Source organism: Takifugu flavidus, chromosome 22, assembly GCF_003711565.1.
Source record: "Takifugu flavidus isolate HTHZ2018 chromosome 22, ASM371156v2, whole genome shotgun sequence".
Lineage (NCBI taxonomy): Eukaryota > Metazoa > Chordata > Actinopteri > Tetraodontiformes > Tetraodontidae > Takifugu > Takifugu flavidus.
In genome coordinates, this window is record NC_079541.1 from 1,000,001 (window position 1) to 1,021,621 (window position 21,621).

Genomic DNA, 21,621 nt, shown 5'->3' on the forward strand with positions numbered 1-21,621 from the left:
GGGGGAGGACCAGGCCGAGCACCTGGATTTTACCTATATTTGACATTTGGAACTTCATTTCTTAAAATTAATGCAATGAAATTTCTGGAGCTCTCCCAAAACGGTCGGAGATATTGGCTGAAAACCACGATGGTCTGACCACCGATCCTGAGGAATTCCATGGAAACAAAACCACGGAACGGGAACGGGAGCGACCTTGAGGCTCTCAAACCCAAATAAACACAACTCACAACCGCCAAAAAAGGTAAAAACAAACTGAAAAAGGAGCAAAATGAATGTGAATAATCTGAATGAGGCTGCATTTTTGAGTGGAATCGTTTTTTCCCCTTTTATCCTCTTTTATTCCAGTTTTAATGGCCCAATATTTCCAATATTTTCAGGGTTTCATCTCAACGCTAAACCTCGTCTGGAATTTAAGGCCCGTTTATGCGTAAATAAATACAAATTAAGGAGTAAATAAATACAGCTGAAGGTGCCGACGCAGAAATATGAGCCTCTGACGGGGCTGCAGGGGCCTCAGGGAGACCCTTAAACTTCTCCGGGCCTCCGTCGGGGGCCAGGCCGACACAGCGGGACCCTTTCAAAGCTCAGCTCAACATTCTGACGTATTGTTTCAGGATTTTCACTGTCAAAGAGGCCAAAATGGGTCGTTTGAAACCGTTTCCAGAGGTGCGCTTGATTCCGACCGGAGTTCCTGTGCAAAGCCGGTTTTTAGGCTGCTATTTCGGCCCCGTCCTCCTCCTCCTCCTCTCCCTGCTCCGCTCCTGTCGGCGTGCCGCTGTGCTCTTTAGGACGGAGCAGCATCCTGCCAAGCCTTCCTGCCTCTCTGACGCCGCGTTTCATCATCAGAGGACTCGTGATTAAGTAACCGGACTTTAGTCTCCGAGTGGGAGGAAAAAATCTGCTCTCTTCTGCATTTTGGAGGTCTGAATATTTAAAGAATCAGATCTAAAAATGGAGGGAAAAAAGATCATTTCCGTGACGTTTCATACGGATTTGTGTGGATTTTTCATTTATGGGTTTAAGTTCCTGGAATGTTTTTTAGAGGAAGAGAGTAAATTTCTATTTAAACTGCAAGAACACACACGTGTGTGTGTGTGGGGGGGGGGGGGGATCTCTAATGAAGCCGAACTAGATGGAAGAAATGTTCTCGGGGGTGTTTTCGTGCATGGCTGCTTAAAGGAAACTGGGAGCAGTTTGTTCCTGTGATGCTGCTGAAACCCCGGGAGGAAACTACGGCTCCTACCTGGAATCGTCCCACTCCCTTCCGGCACCTCAGCGCCCTCTCAAACCATCGGCGAGGCTGCTGCTACAATCCAGGGCTGAGTCTGCCAGGTGGAGACATTTGCGTCCTTCCTCGGATAAAATAAAAGCCCCGAATCGTCGGGCTGCGTTTCCATCCACCGCGCACCGCTCACAGCTTCTCCAGCATCCAAAAGCTCCTTTTCCTTCTGCTGCGGCCGGGAAGGTGTTGGAATGTTGGAATATCAGTCGGGCGGCTAATAAACTTTAACTGCGCCGACAGTCCCGACGGGATCGGCCCGCTCAATAAAAGACAGGTGGATTTCTCCAAAGGGAATCGATTGGCATCGGTCCCTGCAGCCTCCGGTCCGCTCTCCACGGCGTCTCTCCTCGGTCTGACAGCTCAGCTCCGTGTGCTTCAACTTTTATGGAGACTCCGGAGCGCAGAGCGCAGCAGCGCCACGGACGCGTCTCTCATGTCTGACACCGATGTGCGCCCAAACCTGGAGGCTGCACAACACCGAGTGACTTAGCCTGACTTTTCAGAGCCAAAGCCGCAACTATTGGTTTTAAATGGAGTTAAGCAGCAGTTGGAGACATAAGTGACGAGAAGGCTGCCTGCTGAGAATAATCGATTTTATTATTATCCTCATCTTCATTACCACCACTAACAACAACAACAACAATAATAATAACAACAATAATAATAATAATAATAATAATAACAACAACAACAACAATAATAATAATAATGTCGTTTACCTGTTGATATACGTGGTACAACACTGACCTCATGTGGACACATGTGGAATTGCAGTTTAATGCAGCGAAATCAAGGCAATGATCCAAAACTGTTTATTCCAACACACAATTATCTTTTCACAAACAGCAGAACCACTTGACATAACGACACGTGCTCCTGTCTGTCAGTCTGTCCCCATCAGGTGTCCCCCCCCCCCCCCCCCCTGAACCTGGACGGGGAGAAAGGTGCTTTTAAATATGCTTCCCTCACCTTTGAAACCCTCGTGTGAAAAATCAATTTCACATGTAGAAAGATGAAACAGAAAATTTGCCCGAACTTCACTGCAGCCTCATTTCTTGCTACACTTGGGGTGCAATATAGCTGTGACGAGCTGTCTGAACACAAGGCCGAGGGTGGGACAGATCGTGGGTGAAGGTCTCCCAGAGGCAGCTGCTGCAATCTCAGATGCTGCGTGTGGAAAATCATCGGCAGCACTGGAATTTTCTGGGAGGGCTGGAGGAGGGCAGCAGTAGATGCTGGATGCTACAAGCCTCCGTCACTGGAGACCCAAAAGCAAAACGCCCCCCGCTTGTCCAACAGTTTGGACGCAGGCTGAGCAGCAGGGCGAGATGCTGATTCACTCCTGTCTTTGATCAGAAGCCCTCCGGTGTTTTCATTTGTCTTCAGCAGTTTAAAATATGCTCCCTTGCTGATTTACCATCTCATTTTCACCTCCGCCAAGGCGGCTGCTAACGCGACAGCCGGCGTTTGCTTGTTAGAAAAGCAACTCAGAAATTGATGAAGGGATTTTAATATAATTTGCAGGAAATGTTGAAAGCGGAAGAGCTCATTAGATGTTGGTGTTGTTCCAGAATCCGGAGAGACTTTGATCTTCCAAAGATCAAAAACGAGGGGCTTTGATCAAAAAGCAAAGCAACCAACTGGAACGCAACCTCGTGTCACGACTGCCTACAAACATGTATTTCCTATATAAAAGGGCTCGATTTTCACTTTATACATAAATTCGTGTGTATTTTTAATCTATCGTCTAAACTAGACTAGAAAAGAAGCAAACCAACTCTCTTGTTGTTTAACTCATCTCTGATGAGCCAGGACAGTCGCCATCCAGAAAGGCTGTTCTCACCGTGACCACAAGAGGGCGCCGCGACACCGGATAAACGTTATCTTAAGCATTTAATTCCCGTTTGACCCCCCCCCCCCCCCCACACACACACACAGAAATCCCCACTTTAGTCATCTGCATATTCCAAAAAGTATTTAATAGGTTTAATCTTCACATTAAAATTAATTATATTTACATTTTATGTTACGTCAATATAAACCAGACAAGCAGGAACAAAACAAGTGTTATTTAGATGTTTCTGTAGTCTGACAGGCTGTTCCAGTGTCCTGCAGGTGCACGTGAGGGTCTCGTTAACCTCAGCAGTCATACGAGGGGTCCAGCACGCTGCCTCTGCTCATTTAGGCCTCTTAATTCTGGCGCTGAGCCTGGTGAATGTCCTGATCTCTGAACACACAGAGGTTCTTCAGCTCCTCCTCGCTCTGACCTCCTGGATGAATCTGCTCCTCCAGCTCTTTGGAGACCTGCACCCTCAGACCGCCGACCTTCTTCTGCCTCTTCTCTCCTCAATCAGCCATTTGGTCAGTGCTGATTCCAGAGAACCTTATTTTCCTCTCCCGTCTCGATTCTCTGGCTCCACGGCGTCTCCATGCTGGTGTCGCCCTGGAAACGGACCCTGCCAACATTTCTCTCATCACAGACACTCAGTCCTCGAGGGCCACGATCCTGCCGGGTTTTCTATCCCACTGAATGCATTTTCAGCCTGGTTAGAGTTAGAGTTTGACACATGTAAAGGTTGATAATGACCCCACCTGCAGGCCTCTTATCTTTTTTTCTTTCTAAGGCAGGAACACACACACACACACACACACACCTGCTGTACCTGATCCACAGGTAGTGACGTAGCGGAGCGCCGACAGGTGTGATGGGGATGATTGACAGCAGCTGCGGCTCGAAACCGGAGAAAAAGTGATGAAGAGAACGATAAAGGTGAGTTATTTGTTGGTGATGTGGAGGTGAAACGCCTTTTTTTGTTTTATTTTGTTAAAGTTTAGTTATTTAGCCAGCTAGCTAGCGTCGGGTAAATGTTAGCTGGCTGGCTAATATTTGTTGGTCATGAACTCCCTTTTTTTGTGTGTTTTATGGAAGTTGGCCTGTCCAACATGGGCCGTTTATTCAGATCCTAACAGTTGTTCTGTCTCTCACACATTTGACGCTTGATGTTATTTTAGCCTTATTTAGCATTCATTTTCTCAGCTTTGTGTGTTTATGAGGAAATAAATGTGGAGGCTTTACTCAGAGTCTCACAAGCACCAAACGCATTTTGCCCATGAGGATTATTTTCCTTGTATTAAAGTGTTTTAAAAATCAGTTTAACTTGCCTGAGTGGCTCAAATTAAGATGTTAAATATTAACTGTAGCCTGTGTTGCTCATGAAGTCTAATAGATAGTGACATCTTACCTTTACCTGTTCATCAGTTACTAGAGGCCTCCAAACAGCATTTTGGTCCCCCACGAAGCTAGAAACGACCCTGTTTTAATGCGTAAATGGTGCAGTATTAATGATAAAGTAGTTTAGAAAAGGATTTGCAAATCAATTGGAATCAATAAAAGGACCGATCTCCTGCCGATGGCACGACGCTGCCCCCGTGTGGACACTCGCGGTACGACACCAACAGGAGTGATGGCGCCAGAGTTTCTAATTTCAACCCAAAGAGCTGCAATTTGATCCAAAAATGTTTATTCCATTGTGAAAACATTCCTGTCGCACACGTACACGCACGCACAATTTTCTTTTTACAAACAACAAAATTACATGACATAATGCAGAAGACCAGGGAGAGCAGAAGGATTCAGGGAAGTCATCGAAGCTCAGGGGGACGTTGCAGTAATCAAAAGGGAACATTTAGAAACTCTTTTCCATTCAGTCAATTCAAAACAATGGACGCAGGTTTTCTTTTTTTGAAGATCCCAAGACGGAGCCCGGCTCTCCTGTCTGGCTCGACGACCGTCCAGGCGCTCAGGTTTTACACGCTGATTGTTCAGGCTGCTTCTGAAAGGCATCGCTGGCTGTAGAAGTATTAGTAGCAGAAGTGCTAATCAGTTCATGGACCCGCTTCCCTCAGCATTCCTCCTTGATGTAGATTTGTTCGTCTGTGTCCGACTCAATGTGCTCCAGCCTGTCCGTCTGTCCGTTCATGATCTCGTCGGGCGTTTTCATGAACCTGAAGGTGGGAAAAAGTTCCTTTAAACATGACTCCCGTGCTTTCAGTCATCAGAAATATTTCATTTCGAAGACATCTACCTGAATAAAAGCCTCTGTCCCGGCTCTTTCCTGATAATGTTCAGCTTGTAGTAGTGTCTCAGTGCTCGCGACATTTTCTCGTACGTCATATTTGTCCTGTTCTGCAAGAACGACGGAACACAAAGAGTAACGCTCACTGATCTGTTTCCGCTGGCTGAGCCAGACCGCGTAAGGGGGCTTCACCTTGTGGTTGCCCCAGAGCCTAGCCAGGCCGTTTGGGTCCATGATGCGGAAGACTTTGCTCTCTGCATCCTCCCAGCGGATGTAGTTCTCGTACCTGCTGTCTGACAGGAGCTGGTAGACGTAGTCCCACAGCAGCCTGCAGTCTGGGGGCGTCAGGAGAAGCTGGGGTTTAATCTGCTGACACCCCCCCCCCCCCACCCCCCCATGTCTCCGGAAGGACCCGCCCCCTTTTCCTGTGACTCTAAGAACTGTGAATTCCTACCTGCGATCCGTCCGATGGGGATCTGCTGCTCCTCGGGGGGCGACACGGGCATGATGACGTGGTTCCGGTAGAGCGGCTCCTCGTGCTGCTGCAGCAGGTGGTGCTGCTGGGCCAGGGGCAGTGCGTGCTGGTGACCGTGCACGCTCCCCTCGCGGCCGTTCTCCAGCACCACCTGAGACGCGGTCCCGCCGCGACTGTGCCTGAAGTCCATAGAGGCGCCCCCCGTGTTTCTGCTCGGGCTGAGGAGCAAGGGGTTCATGATGGTGCTGGGCATGAGCTGGATGATCCGGGGCGGGCCCGCGTCGGGGGCTCCGGGGCTGCCGGGGCACGGGGCCTCTCTGGGCGTGGAGCAACGGCCGTTGGGGGCGGCCGGGGACACCGACAGAGGGTACATGTCCTCGTGCAGGTGGTGGTTGCTGTCGGGGAGCTGAGAGAAGGTCTGGTGGTCCTCGCTGGCCGGGCGGGCGTGGCTCCGCTCTGGGGGGGACCGCTTGGTGGCTGAAAGATGGGGGGACCGAGAGCGGTGCCGGAGCTCGATGGTTGGCGGATGTTGGGGGAGGGGCTCTGCGCCACGTGGTGGTCGCCGTACCGTTTCTGAGGTTAGAAGAGAGGCAGTTGTTTTCGGATTTCAAACAGATGATTTATCAAAAAAGAGAAGAAAGAAAGAGTAAAAACACGATCACGTGGATGTTGCAGAGTTCTGCAAAGGGCTCCTTTTAGATAAATTACTTCTACTTTACATTTCATTTACTGGTCATGATCGTAATGTCGCAGCCTCGAGCTCCACTAGGGGGCGCTGTGTTCCCACAGATGAAAAAAGTCCTGTTTCAGTTCTTTGAACTTTGTTCTTTTTGCTCCATTTAAAAAATAAAAACACAAACGTACGGGTTCAAAAATAGAGTTAAAAACAAACGCAGCAGTTTAACCATCGAAAGCCGGCGGTACGAGCGCTTTCGTAAACAAAGCTAAACTTCCTTGTGGAACAGGTTCGACTAACAAGGGGAATTATGGCAGTTTCATATTTACTGGAAAACTGGCAAACATTTCTCCTCTCAACCGCGTTCGAAAGGCGGAAACAACATGCAGTTAACTCACAACAGCGTTACAGCCCTTTACTTCCTGTCGGTCAGGCCCGACCAGTGACCACATGGCGACCTTCTACACATGATGGCGTCTGCTCGTCGGCACTGACCTTCAAGCTTCAGGTGCTGCACGGCGCTCTCGGGCAGCGAGCTGAAGGAGCTCCCGGGGTAATACGCCGATGGGTAAAGCACGTGGGCCTTCCTCTGCTTCAGGATGTGCTGCAGCAGCTCGTACAGCACGTCGCCTGCGCGGGAGGGGGGATGAAAGGTCAAAGGTTACCGCCTGTCCACCAGGGGAATTCGCTGGTTGCCTCATCCACTCAGCCCAGTTCCCACTACTTGTCCTTCTTCCCTTATCTGCTTTCCAGGCAGCTGGAAGCTTGAGCAATAATGGAATAAGGCAGCGGCGAGACGACCACAGCTACTCTGTGGGAATTCTGCCCCCTTTACTCGGCGCATTCCGACCGGCGGCGTCACCCCGGCAGCACGCGCTGGCCGCCTCTTTCGGGTGACTCCACAGTCAGGGTGACGCAGCCGGAGCAGGAAGTTCAGGGTGATTAACAGCTGTTTGCGTGGCATCAACAGGCAACAAAGACGCATCAATCACACCCAAACGGTTGTTGGACAGGTTAGCATAACAAGGAAATGATTCTCGTAAAGGAAGTGACGCTGAACGCGAACCCACACACACACTCATGGTTTTGCTTCCCCTTTCTCTGAAGCTGTTGCCGGGCTGCGGATTTCAGAAAATTCCTGCTTCCCGATGCCTTAACGAGTCCTTTCACCCGGTTCTAAACGTCAATAACTCTCAAAAGCTGCTTTAAAAAGCACATTTTAGATTATTTGGTGTTCAGAACACACAGGTGGTTTAAATAACAGAACTAAAACTCTGAAACAAGTTTCTATGAGACAAAAAGCTATTAAAAATGACAAAGATTGGGCTTTACAAGAAGCACTATTGTGTTTTTGACGGTAGTTATATTTTGGGTGCTTCTTCTGTCTAAGAGCAACATTGTAAGAATTTCATCCGAGCTCCTGAGATTTTCTCCGTTTTCTTGGCGATAAAACACCGCCAGGGCGCCCAATCGGGCAGCTTGCAGTCGCTTTTGTCCCTAATCTCGATGCTCTCACGTTTTCTTGAACGCTAACGTGTCCTTCAACACTCATCACATTCCCTTTGTGGCAGGTTGCCTGGCCGCTGGTGTTGCCGAGGCAACAGTTGAGGTTGGCTTGCACTTCCTGATCAACGGTCTCCCACTTCCTCCCCCTCCCCTCCCCTCCCCTCCACGGCCGCCTCGCTGCAACAGCTGCCTTCCTCCGCTGTCACCTGACACTGTCGCCTTCCCTCCTCCGGCTCCGGAGCGCTGCATCGATCTGCGAACGCCTCCGAACGCAGCGCTCCAAAGTTGCTCTGGCAACGCGTTTCATCTACATCATGCATGAGTTTGAAAACTTGACGACAGGGTTCCCACCTTTCTCTCTTATTGTTTGTCCTCCTGTCAGCATGAACCAGTGAGAGAGAACGCTGGAAACCATCCAGTCACCTGTCTCACTGGTGCCGCTGGGAGCTAGTTTGTTTTGGGAAAATCTGGGGGAAAATGCTTCATTTTCCTGCAACGCTCCTGATATTGGCTTGTAAATCTCCTGCTCCATAAGATTTAAACTCGATGGCGCTAGCGTTAGCCTACTTTTGCAGGAAGAGTTGAAGCTCGTGTGCTGAATTGATATTGCAGGCGGTCCGCTTTGGCAGCCGCAGCCTGGGATAAAGCAGGGACGAGGATTCTTTTGGCCGGAATGCTGCGGGGCTGACATCATTTAAATGTCTGAAATGGGAATGCTGCTGAGAAAACCTGGTTCCAGGTACATATTTGGCCTGCTGAGCAACACTTTCTGTCGATTCTAAATTCCAAAGCTGTCATGGAGGTCGCACAAATTCCACAGCAACACCCCTGGGAAGAAGACGGGGAAAGATTACCGGAATGTGGGGATCTGTAGCGGAAGTCCTCTTTGGTGAGCAGCAGCAGGGCTTTGCCATTCATCTGGAAAGATCCGCTGGTGATCGGCCGCAGGGCGAACTCCTTCTCAGCCCAGCGCAGCCACTGGGCCACGTCGTCCCTGCTCCAGAAGACGGGCTGCAGGCCTGCAGGCGGGAAAGGGTCGAGGGAGGAAAAGGATGCGGATGGGGAAGGGGAAGGACAGACGAGGAGAAGTGAGAGGCAGAAGGATGCGGGGGTTGGGGAGGCAAGGAAGGAAGAAAGAGGAAAGACAGGAAGGAGGAGGCGGAGGCAGTAAAAAGGATATTGAGGAAGTGGAGATAAAAGGAGGGGGGAGATGAATGTAGGAGCGAGAATGGGAAGACAGCATAAAAGATTAAAAGTTGACAGGTTAGGAGAAGGAGCGCAGAATGAATCGGAAGGATGAAAGAGGAGGAGGCGGACAAAAAAGAGGCAGACTGTTATGTCCTTTTATCTGCAACAATCTGTGCTGTTCTTGGCCCGGTGACTTCCAGACAAGATGGACAGAATATTAGCTTGTGGATAATCTGTCAAGGACGCACAGAGGGAGCGGAGGAAAGCACGGACACAATCTCTCTTTTTCCACTCCGAAATGGTTCTTTCCCTGCCGTGGGAACAGGAGTGTAAAACATCTGCAGGGCTGACGAAAGAGCGCCGGGAGGCTGCGACAAGGCCCGGGCTGCATTTGGAGATCCTCAGCAACGTTGGCTGTGATCACACACTCTTTTCCTGCTGATACAAGAATAATCTGGAAGATATTCTCAGCGATGGCCTTGAATGGAGAAACGGTCGCACTGGCAGCCGCTCAAAATCCACCTATTGTCATTTACCAATGCAGGGAGGAGCTCGCTACTCCTACACGTGTTTGCTGAAAATTCCCTCGTGGTGATCTCTCCTCAGCTACCAGGAACACCTGCTCATGTTCTTGACGGGTTCCTAAATATACACAGAATTCCACAAAATGGAAAAAACAGCAACTGTGTGAAATGGTGGCAGCGGCTGCTATAGCTAAATGCTAAGACAACTCGGGCCTCGCGTTCTTGTTAGCTTAAACGAGCCGTTTCTCAATACTAAGCAAGCACGTCGTTCTTGTGAGCATCTGAAGTTTGCACTTTCTGCTGTTGCTAGCTGAGGTGCATTGTGGGATACTTCGCTGTCCACGCAAATCACATATGATTCATACTTGATAAAATGGGCATCTGGTCACTTGCTTGGTAGCTCGTGTACTCGGCTGACAAAGTACACGAGAACACAAGTACAGACAAGAACACGAGCATTCTTTTATCTGAAGCTACCTCGCCTGTCCTGATTTTGTATTCTTTGTGTTTTGATGGTTTCCAGGTGTCCCACCTTCTCTTTTCCTCTGGTTCTCCCTCACACACACACACACACACACACACACACACACACACACACCAGCGATGCAGAAATACCCGTCTCACGCCGAGCCTCCGCTCATTTCTTACATCTTCATCATCACCGGCTCTCAAACGCTTCCTCTGGGATGCGGTCAGCCGTTATCTGGAGCCGCCAATGTCACTGTCGCACGTGTAATCGGAACCTTGCGCGGCTTTTCGGACCCTCGCTTCACTGACGTCCTCCCAGAGAGGGATCGATACAATTTGAAACCCAGTCTCGCTTGTCCGATTCCCATTTCTTGCCTTTCCACCCCTCGCTATTCAGACAGGGGCACAAGGGCAGATAAACCCGGGGCAGGCTAGGTTATCTGACCCTCCCCTTGTCAACAGACATCCTCAGAAGATGTCAGGCAATGGGATACAGGTGTTACACGACCACGCAGGCAAGTGTCAGCAGATAAGGCCCTCAAACCTGAGCTCCCTGCCCAGGACGTGAGTGCTGGAGCTTCCCTGCTGTGTCGCTAATAAAGTGAGCATGCTAATATGTGTAGCGGAGGTATTCTCTCGGCTAACTTGTGAAACCGCGAGGCCTCCGCGGGCACGGACGCGGCCCAGGTCGAAAGGTCACGGGCCTGAGAGATGCAGTACTTTGCCAAGAGCCCCCAGAGATCCGGTCCGCCGGCCTCGGCCATCTGTGCAGAGCCCGGAGGAGGAAGCGACAAGAAGAGCAAACGGGAGGAGGAGGAAGAGCGCCCAAAAAAGTGTGTCCCACAACACATTCTGGCAGGAAGCAATCCAGCGTGGGCTCCGCTTGAGCTCGGGAAACTTCCTGTGGCCAGGTTGGAGAGTGACGCCGGGAGGCTCGTTAACGGCAGAGGTGGGATGAGAAAAGGAAGAGAGAGCAGGGAGAGTGCTGGTGGATGCAGTCAGGACAGAAAATAAACCGGATGACAGGAACAAGATGAGCACACAGAGCTGTGAAGAAGGTAGGAGGAAGGAAGTGGACGCTCGTCTGGGCGCCGCAGCTCTCTGCTCTCGCAGCTTTCCCTTCAACATTCCAACCGTGTTTCTCTTTTGTGTGAACGGCGATCTCTTATCTAGCGAAACCTCCCAACGCTGAGTCACTGTGAGGCAAATCTATTCCTCTTGTTATTGTCTCTTTCTATGATCAGATTTCATGTGTCTGGGCTGGTTCGGAGGAACCGTCGGCACCATAGCTGAGGTGGACACAAAGTGACCCTCAAGACTTTCCCTCTCGGTATTTCCAACATTCGCGGCAATGAGGACGAGAGTTGTTGAAAGTTGCAGGAAGAAAACAGATTTTCATTCATCTGGGCTGAAAACAAGCGCTGGTGCTGCTCATTTATGCGAGTTTACGATGCCTAAAGACCGTCCAGCACGACGGGGGGAAGATCCCACACACTTGACTAAACCGGGCTCCTCATCCTCTCTGATGACACATCATTTTCACCCCGTGGTTCCTCGAGCCCCCGCCAGCACACGCACGCACACGCAGCGCTCACGAGTTGCCAAGGCAACTCTTAAGCGCTTTGGATGAATGAAGGAAGGAGGAGGATGAGATCACGGGTGTCCTGTTTCAGTGTTGCGGTACAGAAGCCCTCGACTTCCCCTCACAGCCAGACCAGTTAATGAGGTCCGTCCTGCTGCGGAGCTCAAAGTCTTGTCCAAAAATCAATGTCAACCCCACACAGACGCCTCACCCTCGGAGGTAGGTTGCAACACTCCTTTGCTCTGGTTACTGTCATGGACACAATAGGTGACCTTTGGCTGTTCACTCTTCCCAAAAGTTCGAGAGGTCAATCGTCAAAATTCAACACCCTTCCAGTAGAGTCACTGTCCCTCCTCCGGTCCAAACCATCTCAGTCTGGCCTCTCGGGGGGGTCCAAACCTAGTCAACAAGGGCCACAATCTTCAAGGGCCTTCTCGGTTTTCACCAGTTTTGGTGAAAAGAATTGTGTGCCTGGTCCAGTAGGACAGAAAACCCGGCTCCTTGAGGACTGGGTTTGGACACCCCTGCTCTAGACCTTTCATCCTGGGTTGATGATCACTCCATCCGTTATTTATCACTTTATCCCAGCTGGGTCGGGTGCAAGGGCACGGGTACAGAGAAACCAACAACCACTGAGTCTAAGTCCACTAACTAGTCCACTAACTAGTCCACTATATGGAGTCTGAAAGCAAAATCTCCCAGAAACTTCCGCCAACAGAAACGAGAACTCTAAAAATGCTTCCGTGTGATCAGGACTTGTTGGGTGTGGAGCAACTGGTTCACCATTTTGAGGCGCCGAGCGCCAGGATCACACGTTGGCGTGTGTTTTAAGCTAACAAGCGAAACCTGTCGATTGAGGTGTGCCACAACATGGCCCTGCTCGGAGCGTCCCGCAGTTCGGAGCGTTCCCCTTTTCCCTGCTTTGCCAAGTGTTTTGAGTCATCCTGGAATTTCAACGACATTACTTCCTGGCAGAACAAAAATCCCAAGGAGAGGATCCCAGCCTGACTGGGATGAACTGCTAAATAAACAGAGAAGGCATCGCCCACCGGCGGCTCAAAGCTGCTCAAATCGCCCGGTTCTTTAATAAATGTTTGCTCTTCCTCTAGCAGAGCTCCGCCAACTCAACAGAGAAAGGAGTTTTCTTTCTGCCGACTGAGGAGGAGGAAGACGGAGGAGGGGAGACCTTTAGGTTAGTCCTCGCGCGCCATTCATCTCCTCTTTGTGTCGCTCTGTACTTCAGATGGGTGCGGCGAGGGAAAATACACCTACACACACACTCATTCTCACCTTTCTATCTCAGTGGGGAATTTAATAGAGGAAAATACCCAGCTCCCTAACCAATCCAACTAACCCCTAACCTGGACCTAAACCCATTCTAACCTCAACCATAAAACCAGGTCTGAACCCTGAAGCAGTCCTTTGAAGTTGTGAGGACCAGCCAAAATGGCCCCACTTTGTTAGTTAAATCACAATCGTGGTAGTAATGTGAGGACACACACACACATACGCTGTTGCTTTTTTGTCAAGAACCCCACCCCCCCTTCCAGAGTCATCCTGCCGGCATGCACGTGCCCGTCCCAGTCCGGCAAATCTGGACTTCATCCAGTCAAAACAAACATAAAACGGATCATCAATCACACGCAACTTTTATAGGCAGGAAGTAGCGCTACCTGTTTTTGATAGCTTGTTGTTGAGCAGCAGAGCAAGCTGGCTCATGTTAGTTAGTTCCTGAATACAGAGTCACTCTTCCTTTTGTTCCTTCACTTCTCTTTCCGACACTGGCTGCCTTCAAAGACGCATCAAATGAAACGACTGGCCCTCGCTCGTCTGGAACACCAACGCTACATATGCTTTTCCCCACGTGGAGAAGTGAGATCACCCATAAAAGCTTCCATCTTTCCGACGCTCCAGTTTGTGCCATCTTTTTCCATCTCTCCTTTCCTTCCTACCTTTTCTCCATCCCGGCTGAGATTTGGTTTCACGTTGTCAAGAAAAAAAACACACAAAATCCAGCCTCGCCAAACGACCTCGCCTATCAGTTTAATCACACTTTAGCACCCACAGGCTTAATAGTAGCAGAATTATGGCGCAAAGATCTATATTTTCCTTGAAATGCTTCCTCGTAGGTGTCAAAAATACTAAAGTTGTGGATCGTCTGGGCACTAGACATTAGTCAGGATAAAAGACATCCATAAAATCCTGGATGCTGCGCAGCTACCAGTCCTTCACACTGAGAAATATTGAGAAAACGGAGAAGAATTGACTTGATTCATCTTAAAGATGAACACACAACATCAGCGGCGACCTCTCGCCTATCAACCCTCCATGATGACTTGATGAAGAGCACCTGTGCTGCTGTGACCTTCTCCATTAGAAATCAACACCTCCAGTCAGCAACGTAAGACTCTGCTCTTTGTGGCAGCGCCTTCGCTGGCATGTGAGAACAGTTTCCCTTTCAGAAGAGAAAAGAACCAGTTAAAACACACACACACACGCATACACAGGCGCACACACAGGCACACATGAAAAACAACAACAACAACATTTATTCAGGAAGCGCCGACTGCCCACTCAGGAAATTCCTGAGGACAAGAGCCGCTTCCAGGGGCAGGAAATTTCCCCTCAGAAAGACAGAAAACATGCGCCTAACGCGCACGAGCGCGCGCACAACCTCTGGCAGGCTTTGCACAGAGACACAAGATTCACTCACATTCATCCACCCACTCATATAAGCGTGCACAGTGCAATCCCAGCTGTGAGCGCACAACACACACACACGCACGCAGCCGTGCGCGCCCTCGCACACAAAACACAGGCTTGTTTCCATGGATTTTACTTGAATCTAATCACGTAGCGATATAATTGCCCTGTTGCATTAGCAGCTTTATGAGTAAATGTTAAAAGATTTTAAACCTGCTCGTGTGTGCGACCATCGGGCGGAGGCGTTTACAACCTCATTAAAATGGGAAAAATCTCGTTCATCGATCGATGGCGGCGCCACTTTGACGGTGGCGCCGTAGCGGGACGACTTGTTTTCATGGCCGTGGGCCGACGTCCAAGTTTTCAGCCCTTTCTTTCAAATGATCCAGTGGTGCTGAAGAGGAGCGTTTGTTGTTTATCCCTGACCCGGCGAGCACGCCACCCCCCATCCCGGGACTGAACGAATCCCGCTAAAACTTCAAATGCTGATCACTGTTCACGTCTTTCTGTGGTTGATTTATTGGCTTTCAAACGTCAGTTCTGCTGGATGGAAAGAATCATTACGAGGGTTTCGCTGCATCGCCCAACAAACAGACAGGAAACGCAGCGGCAGAGAGAAGCGAAACTCGCGTTAAAGACGCTATCAAAGAGATATTCCGGGCTCGCCGTCTCCCACGTTTTCCTCTGAACTTCCAGCGCGGCCTTTGTTTGTGCCGACGTCTGGCTGAAAGGGTTAAAAGCGAGTCTGGTCGCATTCTTCGGCGTGAGGAGCAGGCTGCAACTCCCCCGATCTAATCCACTTCCTCCCCAGGAAATGGAGAAGGCGGATTTCTGCCCACACTGCAATTTCCTCCCTCATTCTTTTTCTCCCCCCACCCCCGTTCCCCCCCACCCCCCACCCCCGCCCTCCCCCGAGGACAGAACGCCCTGTGAGTGTGTGAGTGAGTGTGTGTGTTAATGGACGGCCCGTCCTGCAGCACATGTGTGTTTAGACAGGGCAGCGGGAGAAAGGACGAGCAGGGGTGTCAAAGCTATGCTGCCATCTGTCTGGTTTTGGGGGGAGAGATTTCCAAACACTGAGGGGGGGGGGCGGTCTTTGACCTGCAGATTTGAGTCAGGTCAGTTCGAGGATCCTTCAGAATAAGACGGAGCGAGACGTCTGTCCCAAGTCTGCGGATGTGAGCCGAAGCGTCAGTTGACTTCACAGGAAACCCGACGCGGACCTGTTGAGCTTTCTTCCTTTTTCTGCAACAATGAAAGAAGGAAGTGCCCCCGAGGGAGTTTCCTGCACGGCCCGTCCATCCTCGGCCCGCCGCCCCCACAGAGGACTCTGAACCCAGGACAAAAAAGAGAGCGTAGCCTGGTTAAATATTGATGGACGTGCGCACGAGGTGGCTGGTGTTAGCCTTTGAACGTCCCGTCTCCTGGCGCCGGTCCGACCCCACCTGCCCTGTGATTGGCCGCCTGGATGGCCTGGAGTAACAACCCCTCTCACCTGCTTCACCTGAGCAATGTTTGCTCCCGAAACTTCCGCTTCCTCCCTTCGTTTAACGTACAGGTGTGAAACGGCCACAGAAGAGTCAGTTCAGCTGAAACCTGTTTCCCTTTATTCCCAAGAGAGAAACTCCTTTAACCTACCGGTCCTCTATATTCCTGAAACTCCTTTAACCTACCGGTCCTCTATATTCCTGAAACTCCTTTAACCTACCGGTCCTCTATATTCCTGAAACTCCTTTAACCTACCGGTCCTCTCTATTCCTGAAATTCCTTTAACCTACTCTATATTCCTGAGTTTAAACAGCCCACAGGTCTTAAAAGTGTTGGAGAGCAGCTGGCTTCAGGAGCGACAACCATGGAGGGTAAAAGGAAATAACTGCAGCAGCAGGCCACACTCGGATAACAACAGCCCCTAATTGGACCCAGGGTGACAAATTATTTTTTTTAAAAACAGCTTTAAAAGACAGTTTGGCCTCATGTTGAACAATCTTTTCAGTTCATATTTGCTGGTCCAGTCATAAAAGGTATTTTTCCTCAATCTCTTGCACATTTGTCTCGTATTTATTCTGAAAGGAGCGAAATCACTCGATGTAAATCGAGTTTATAGGCCAAACGAGGGGAAGTCCCTTTGTTTTATGGTCACAATATGCAGTCCCATCGAGCCTGATGTGTAATTATGTGACACCACAAGTGCAGATTCATTCATCTAAAACAACCTGGAGGAAAACCAATAACTTGCACCGATCTGACGCATTCATCCTAAAGTTCTGGCGATTGTGCTGATCATCTTAATTTGGATCCCGGTTCTTCTCCGTCCCTTCATTTCCATTACTGCCAGATGTTGTCAGCACCAGACCGCCCATGCTCGGCTGCTAATAACTACTGCTTATTGGCTCCGTCAGCTCCGGACCGTTGGAGCCGTGTACGGTTCAGGGATCCGACCTCGGATCTGGCTCAACACCTCCGAGCTCCAGCAGTCCTGGAGACGGGAGGTGTTTGAGCGCGTGACCTTTGATTTTACATAAAAAATTTTTTAAAAAGAGGTGCAGCAAAGAAGAACTCCTGTTTCCCAACAGTCCGTATCGCTGCACGGATTAATTGACGCCGATGATTCAGCGGAAGCTCAAACTGGATTTATGGAAAAAGGCAGCTAGGAAAGTTCCCCAGACGATGAGACGGAAAAGACAAATCGATACCGAAACATTCGCGGGAGAATATAAGAAGACAAAGATCGGTTCTTGCCACCAACCGATCAACATGTGCAGGAGCCGTTCTCATCTGTGTGTGTGTGTGTGTGTGTGTGTGTGTGAGACTCACGCAGGTGTGCAGGCAGCCTGGCGGGCTCGTCCTCCATTCGGCTGGCTGGCCTCGCAGCAGGCGCATGGACGGGGGAGGAAGTGGAGTTTGGCAGCGGGTTCGCGGAAGGACTGAAAGAGCTCCTCTCCTGCTATGAATAGACACAGAGACACAAAGCTCGGCTCACAAAGCGCCACAACGCACCAGCCCTGAACCCAAACGGCCGGCGCTGGCCCGCCCTCACCTCGCCGCTCGCGGCGAACGCGACATCAGCTAGCCTTGGACTTGTCTGTACCCACGCTGGAGTTCTGTCTCTAACAGACGTGCACGTGAAAACGCATTCCCCTGACTAAAACGTGCAGGGATTATTTTTTAGGAGCGAACAGGTGAATTCAGTCAAAATACCAGAGAAAAACTAGGAAGATCAACCATCCAGCAGCTTCAGTGTGCTGGAAACATGGAGTTGCAGCATAATTCAAGTGTTTTTTGTTGATTATTATGGGCTGTAGTGTCGAGGAATAGGAACCAGAGCTCAGAAAAGGTCGACCTGGGTCATCAGTGCTGCCCTGCACGCTGACATCGCTGCCAAATATTGATGCTGTTACGGTTCTTCTGGCTCCACTTGTTCTGAAGTAGCGTCTCAAACACACCCTCTAGTGGTGGGATCCAGTATTGCTCCAAACACCATCCTTTTTAAAACTCAGATCCGAGGAAAACACTCGTAGTTATTTAAAATGGGATTCAGAATGAAAATGTGAGTTAGATTTGGTTTTATCTGTAATCTAATGGGGGACGTATTCTGCTCTAATTCCCACTTTTGAATAACTTTTAATGAGCAATTGACGCCGGAGGGTTAAAAACACGTGGTCTGACCCATAAACTGCTTCGTCACTGTTTTGTAACTGGACATCAATTAATGAAAAGGAAGAAATCCTCCTTGGATCATAGTTATAAAGAGTGGATTTGCTGCTTTATTTCTTTCGACACCGTTTGCCGGACAGATGTTGTCTGCGACTGGTGACATCACGGAGGGGCCGACGTCCATCAGGAGACTTTTCGGCTGAGCTGTCCAAGAGGTTTTTACTGTCACTTTTCCCTCCACCTTCAGTGTGAAACCTGTGCACCAACTGCATGCAACAGGAAATTCCCGAGGAAGCTGAGCAGTAATCTTCGTGCTTTTTATTTCCTCCTCTCAGGCGATGGCGTCTTAGCCTGTCCATTTCTGACTCAAGATGAATGTCCCTTAAAGTTGGTGGTGCAGAAAAGCCCCCAAATTCATGACAGAGCTGGGCCCTTGGCCACAAGCTGGACCCTCACCCCGCCCTCAGCGGCCTGCCTTGGCCAAAGACGGCGTCCAGACACAGTGGAACGGACCCTCGAAACGGACCCTGGGCTCCCAGATTCAGCTCTTTCTCTTTGGAGTGTTTCAAACCTGCCTGGCTATTTTCCTCTAATGTTTAGCAGAGAAGCAGACACTTTAATTCTAAAGCCACAACTTGACAGAAGCTCTCCGACAAACAAAATACGCACACAAGGATCGAATGCCACAAAGACGACGAGCAGGAACTGAAAATATTGTTTTAATATATAATGAGTTGGTGCGTTACGCCATTCCAGACTGCTAATTATTGACTGGAATCCCTCATATTCCTGTTTGTATCTGGCCACTGGATCATTTTATGGTGTCCTAATATATAACATTGATTTTGAGCATTATGTCAATCATTAGCAAAATGTCAATTATATTGTAGCCGACTTAATGTTGATACATTTACTCAACATTAGTCACATATATTACTTCTTGGTCATCGGTTTGTTGGTCTTGAACAAAACAATGGTGACGTTTGATTGTGTCTGCTTAACAAAGTGACACCACGAAGCAGCAGAAAACCCTCAAAAGTCAGGCTGCAAAAGTTTGTCAGTTTATCCTTTGTTACCGTCTTTGTTCAGCAGCTCTTTTAGGTCAGATGCTCAACTGTGTTATGAGGACAATTGTTGCATTCCTGCCCCTCACCGGGGACCAGGAGGGCTGGTTCTGTTGTGGTTCGGAACACCTGAAGATCGAAGCTGCAGGGTCCGCGATAAAGGCGCAGGAAGCTTTGATATGTGCGCGTGGAATCGCTGACAATTGCGCGCTAGACCCGACAGTCACGACGTGTTCACCATCGGCGGAGGCGAACTAAAGCGTGGAGCAACAGATGACGAGCAAAACAAAGTGAATGGCGCCGCCGCGGATCTATCTGGCCGCAGCGGCCGGCGGATGCGCTGCGAAAGAGGCGAGAAAGGGAGTGAAGTGTCACCTTGCTCGGCGCGGAGGGGTCGGACATGGTCGGCCGTCAACTTCTCGGCTCGCGCCGCCACTTTTCCGTCGTGCTCGCCTCGCGCTCCTCTTCACGTCCTCGGGGCTCGCGCAGGGAGGCGGACAGCGGGGGGAGAGGCGGCGCTGCGGCCGCTCGGTGTGCTGCTCTGGGACAAGTTGGCCCTTTTCATGTAGCCCCTCGCTCTCTCCAGTTGTCTTTAATTCGGCCTCTCTTATCTGCGGTCCGGCTCCATGGCGCGGCGGTCGCTCAGTAAACTTCTTTTGTCTGCGTGTTTCCCTTTCAGATGTCGGCGGCAGCGCGCTGGTTAATAATTCTTCCTGGAAGAGTCTCTCTCTTTCCCTCTCTCTCTCTCGCCCTCCCTCTCTCTCTCTGCCTCTTCCTCTCTCGCCCTCCCTCTCTCTCTCTGCCTCTTCCTCTCTCGCCCTCCTCTCTCTCTCTCTGCCTCTTCCTCTCTCGCCCTCCCTCTCTCTCTCTGCCTCTTCCTCTCTCGCCCTCCCTCTCTCTCTCTCTCTCTCTCATTGATTTGGATGTGTGTGTAAAACAGTGAAATGACGTGAATTCCCAGCATTGAGCCTTGCCCCCTTTTAAAGGGAAACCCTTAGCAGGAAATCGCAGCAGGTCGCAGGCAGACCGCAGCCGGCTGTGTGCGCGCGCGCGTGTGTGTGTGTGTGTGTGTGTGTGTGTGCACTCGTTGCTGTAGCAAGTCATCATATATGAGTGCATTGACTGTCTGTGCCTTGTTGATGTCAGTATATGGGTAGAGGAGAGGGGGAAGTCAGGTATTTAGGTCTTTATGACATCCAGAGGTTGGCATTCCACACTCCACACTTCTGCTTGTCTAAACACTGATGTACACGTGCTGATTTAGGAGTGGACCATGAACGTTGACCTTATTGGCTCTATTTCCATCTGTGTCTGTCTCTTTCCAACAACGCTGGTGTTTAATGCAGTGGAGACGCACGACTCCATCATAACTGCAGCAGGACCTCTGAGCCTCTTGTAGCCTTTTCCATGTTTGCTGAGGATTGGAATCTACCACATATACACTACCGTTACTATAGAGGTGGAACAATCACAATACCTCTTGTGCCACAGCCGGTTTTTATTGAGCAAGAACGTCCACACCGTCAGAGGAACACAACAGAAGGTCAAAGCTCAAGGATCACTTTTAAGTCATGTCTCAGTACATATTGGGTGCATTCTTTTCAGTGGAGTTTGCACTGAAAATAAAACCACCATGTATGCGACTTGGAATGTAACTAATGTTCTAAAATCTGTGTGTAATGCACAGAAGGATTATAACCAGTTCCTGCATATATAAATATACTTACGTTCAAATGGACTTCTCTCTGCTCTTTGTCTGATTTTAGAGACAGGAAGGATTCCCTGTACACACAATAAGTGAAGAAAGAGGAGCTATACTGCCTTTTCTGCAGATGAAAATTCCAAAACTTTTCCACAACATACGACAAAGACACACAACAGGAAGTCAACAAATCAGATGGCCATAAAACCCTCAATTGACTGCTGTAAAAAAAAAAAGTTTGAAAGGTGGAGGCAATGCATTACCAAGTTTGGCTGCAACTGTTTCAAACTGTGTTCGCTCTCTTCCCCAAGCAGTTGTGAAAAAGTTTGAGCCTCTAAATTGGAGGGACAACAATTGTTGTGAATTTATTTTTCTAATTTCTGATAGGATTTAGCTGTTTTTCCTAGTTGCGGCGTATTTACAATGATGCATAACTGAGATGTTGATCAATGTGCACTGTCATTATCTCAATAAACAAAAATGGTTAAAGTATTACTCAGTAAAATGTGTGTGTGTGCGTGTGTGTGTGTGTGTGTGCGTGCGTGCCCGAGCGCGCCTTTCATTTGATTTTTTTATTGTTTGTTTTTTTTGTCGGAGGAGGAACAGGAAGAAAAGTAATTTTTGGTTCTCATAGATGCACACTTGCGTGCGGCAACACCGCCCCCTTGTGGTAAATTGAAATATCACGTGTATTTTTTAAAAAGAAAATAAAGTTCAC

At 49.6% G+C, this 21,621-nt stretch overlaps 2 protein-coding genes and 1 long non-coding RNA gene across 7 annotated transcripts in view; all 3 read right to left on the reverse strand.

Annotated features, from left to right (window-relative positions):
* LOC130519353 (chemokine-like protein TAFA-2) overlaps positions 1 to 1,708 on the reverse strand; it is a 27,225-nt gene extending 25,517 nt beyond the window's left edge. The window contains exon 1 of the mRNA XM_057022730.1: positions 1,247 to 1,708. The gene's annotated coding sequence lies outside the window, so the exon portion shown is untranslated. The remainder of the gene's footprint in view (positions 1 to 1,246) is intronic.
* Positions 1,709 to 3,245: 1,537 nt separating this feature from the next.
* Positions 3,246 to 4,354, reverse strand: LOC130519367 (uncharacterized). The gene is made up of 2 exons (XR_008948288.1): positions 3,940 to 4,354; positions 3,246 to 3,828 (listed from the first exon to the last, which is right to left on the reverse strand). It is a non-coding gene; the product is annotated as an uncharacterized LOC130519367 (long non-coding RNA).
* Positions 4,355 to 4,789: 435 nt separating this feature from the next.
* LOC130519325 (transcription factor ETV6-like) lies at positions 4,790 to 19,959 on the reverse strand. Of its 5 annotated transcripts, none has more exons than XM_057022676.1 (8): positions 19,577 to 19,957; positions 17,298 to 17,427; positions 8,873 to 9,037; positions 7,008 to 7,142; positions 5,816 to 6,409; positions 5,554 to 5,696; positions 5,371 to 5,471; positions 4,790 to 5,290 (listed from the first exon to the last, which is right to left on the reverse strand). In XM_057022676.1, the coding sequence occupies exons 1-8, from the start codon at positions 19,601 to 19,603 to the stop codon at positions 5,188 to 5,190; spliced, it is 1,398 nt and encodes a 465-aa protein (XP_056878656.1). In that variant the 5' UTR covers positions 19,604 to 19,957; the 3' UTR covers positions 4,790 to 5,187. The 5 variants fall into 5 exon arrangements, with proteins under 5 accessions (XP_056878656.1, XP_056878657.1, XP_056878660.1 ...); XM_057022677.1 differs by having other exon boundaries at positions 17,298 to 17,424; positions 19,577 to 19,956; XM_057022680.1 differs by lacking the exon at positions 8,873 to 9,037 and having other exon boundaries at positions 17,298 to 17,424; positions 19,577 to 19,959.
* Positions 19,960 to 21,621: the final 1,662 nt, after the last annotated feature.